At 40.8% G+C, this 1,386-nt stretch overlaps 1 protein-coding gene across 1 annotated transcript; it reads right to left on the reverse strand.

Annotated features, from left to right (window-relative positions):
• Positions 1-3: 3 nt before the first annotated feature.
• Positions 4-1,381, reverse strand: LOC102310365 (extracellular calcium-sensing receptor-like; the record flags this gene model as incomplete). Its single annotated transcript, XM_005953612.1, has 3 exons — positions 4-878; positions 1,021-1,144; positions 1,226-1,381. Coding segments are annotated over 3 exons (1,155 nt in total), but the record flags the coding sequence as incomplete, so codon positions are not given.
• Positions 1,382-1,386: the final 5 nt, after the last annotated feature.

Genomic DNA, 1,386 nt, shown 5'->3' on the forward strand with positions numbered 1-1,386 from the left:
TTTCTTGGTGTTCTTCTCAGGCTTAAACAATATGATAAAACATTTTGGAGCAAATATACACATTATTAGTCCAAAGCTGGAGGCCAGAATGGCAAAAATCTCCACAACCACAGTGAACTTTCCAGGAGAGCTGACATATGCTGGGATAAAGGTGATCCACACTGCACAAAATATCAGCATGCTGAAGGTGATAAGCTTGGCTTCATTGAAATTATCAGGTAACTTGCGGGCTAAAACAGCTAAAACAAAGCAAAAGGAAGCAAGTAGGCCTATGTAACCAAGCACAGCCCAGAAGCCAACAGCAGAGCCTAATGCACATTCCAGGATGATTTTCTCCTTGTATGCGGTTAGATTTTTTATTGGGAATGGAGGGCTCATTACCAACCAAATCGTACATATTAAAACTTGAATAAAGGTGAAAGACATAACAGTCATTCTCTGCTGTGGAGGACCAAACCATTTCATGATATTGCTACCTGGAAGTGTCGCTTTAAAAGCCATTAAAACCACTATAGTTTTCCCAAGTACACAGGAGATACAGAGTACAAAGGTGATCCCAAATGCAGTGTGGCGCAGCATGCAGGACCACTCAGATGGTGCTCCAATGAAAGTTATTGAACATAAGAAACACAGAGTCAGTGAGATGAGCAGCAGGAAGCTCAGCTCAGAGTTGTTGGCTCGGACAATTGGAGATGTCCTGTGACGTAAGAATATAGCAGTTGTGATAATAGTCAGACAAGCACCAAGAACTGAGAATGTAGCCAGGATGATTCCTAGGATGTCTTGAAAAGAAAGAAACTCTATGGGTTTAGGAATACAAGTGTCTCTCTTTGCATTAGGCTGGAATTCCATGTGGCAGGGTAAACAATCAGCAGAATCTGAATGGGAGAAAAAAAGGAGTTAAGGTGCTTCTTGTAATTTTGGCTTTATAGATTACAAATTTATTCTTGTAATGTATTCGATGTTGCAGATTTGCATCATAAAAACATTTTACATGCACAGACAAGCATTTTACTTTACCTGTAGTATTACTAATCTCTCCCTCAGGACATGCGGTACAGTCATAGCAGCAAATGGGTTTTCCTTTTTGCAGCACTTTACGAGTTCCTGGAGGACAACTCCCACTGCACACTGACACTGGCACCTGTGTAATATAAAAAGGCAGCGTAACATATGTAAATGTTTGCTATAAAACTGAAAAGATTACATTAATTTGACTTTTTACTTTCGTGCTGCCCTCCATCCAGATGATGTTTTTGTTAATCTGGAACTCCTGGCCCTCTGGCAGTGATGCATCATACAGCCCTACAGTCACTATGTCAGTTATGCCAGCCATAGTTTTCTGCCAGTTAACCAACTCATAAATAGCCACAGGATCCCCATTAG

Source organism: Haplochromis burtoni, unplaced genomic scaffold, assembly GCF_018398535.1.
Source record: "Haplochromis burtoni strain Fernald_Lab_line unplaced genomic scaffold, NCSU_Asbu1 Contig_6063, whole genome shotgun sequence".
Taxonomy (NCBI): domain Eukaryota; kingdom Metazoa; phylum Chordata; class Actinopteri; order Cichliformes; family Cichlidae; genus Haplochromis; species Haplochromis burtoni.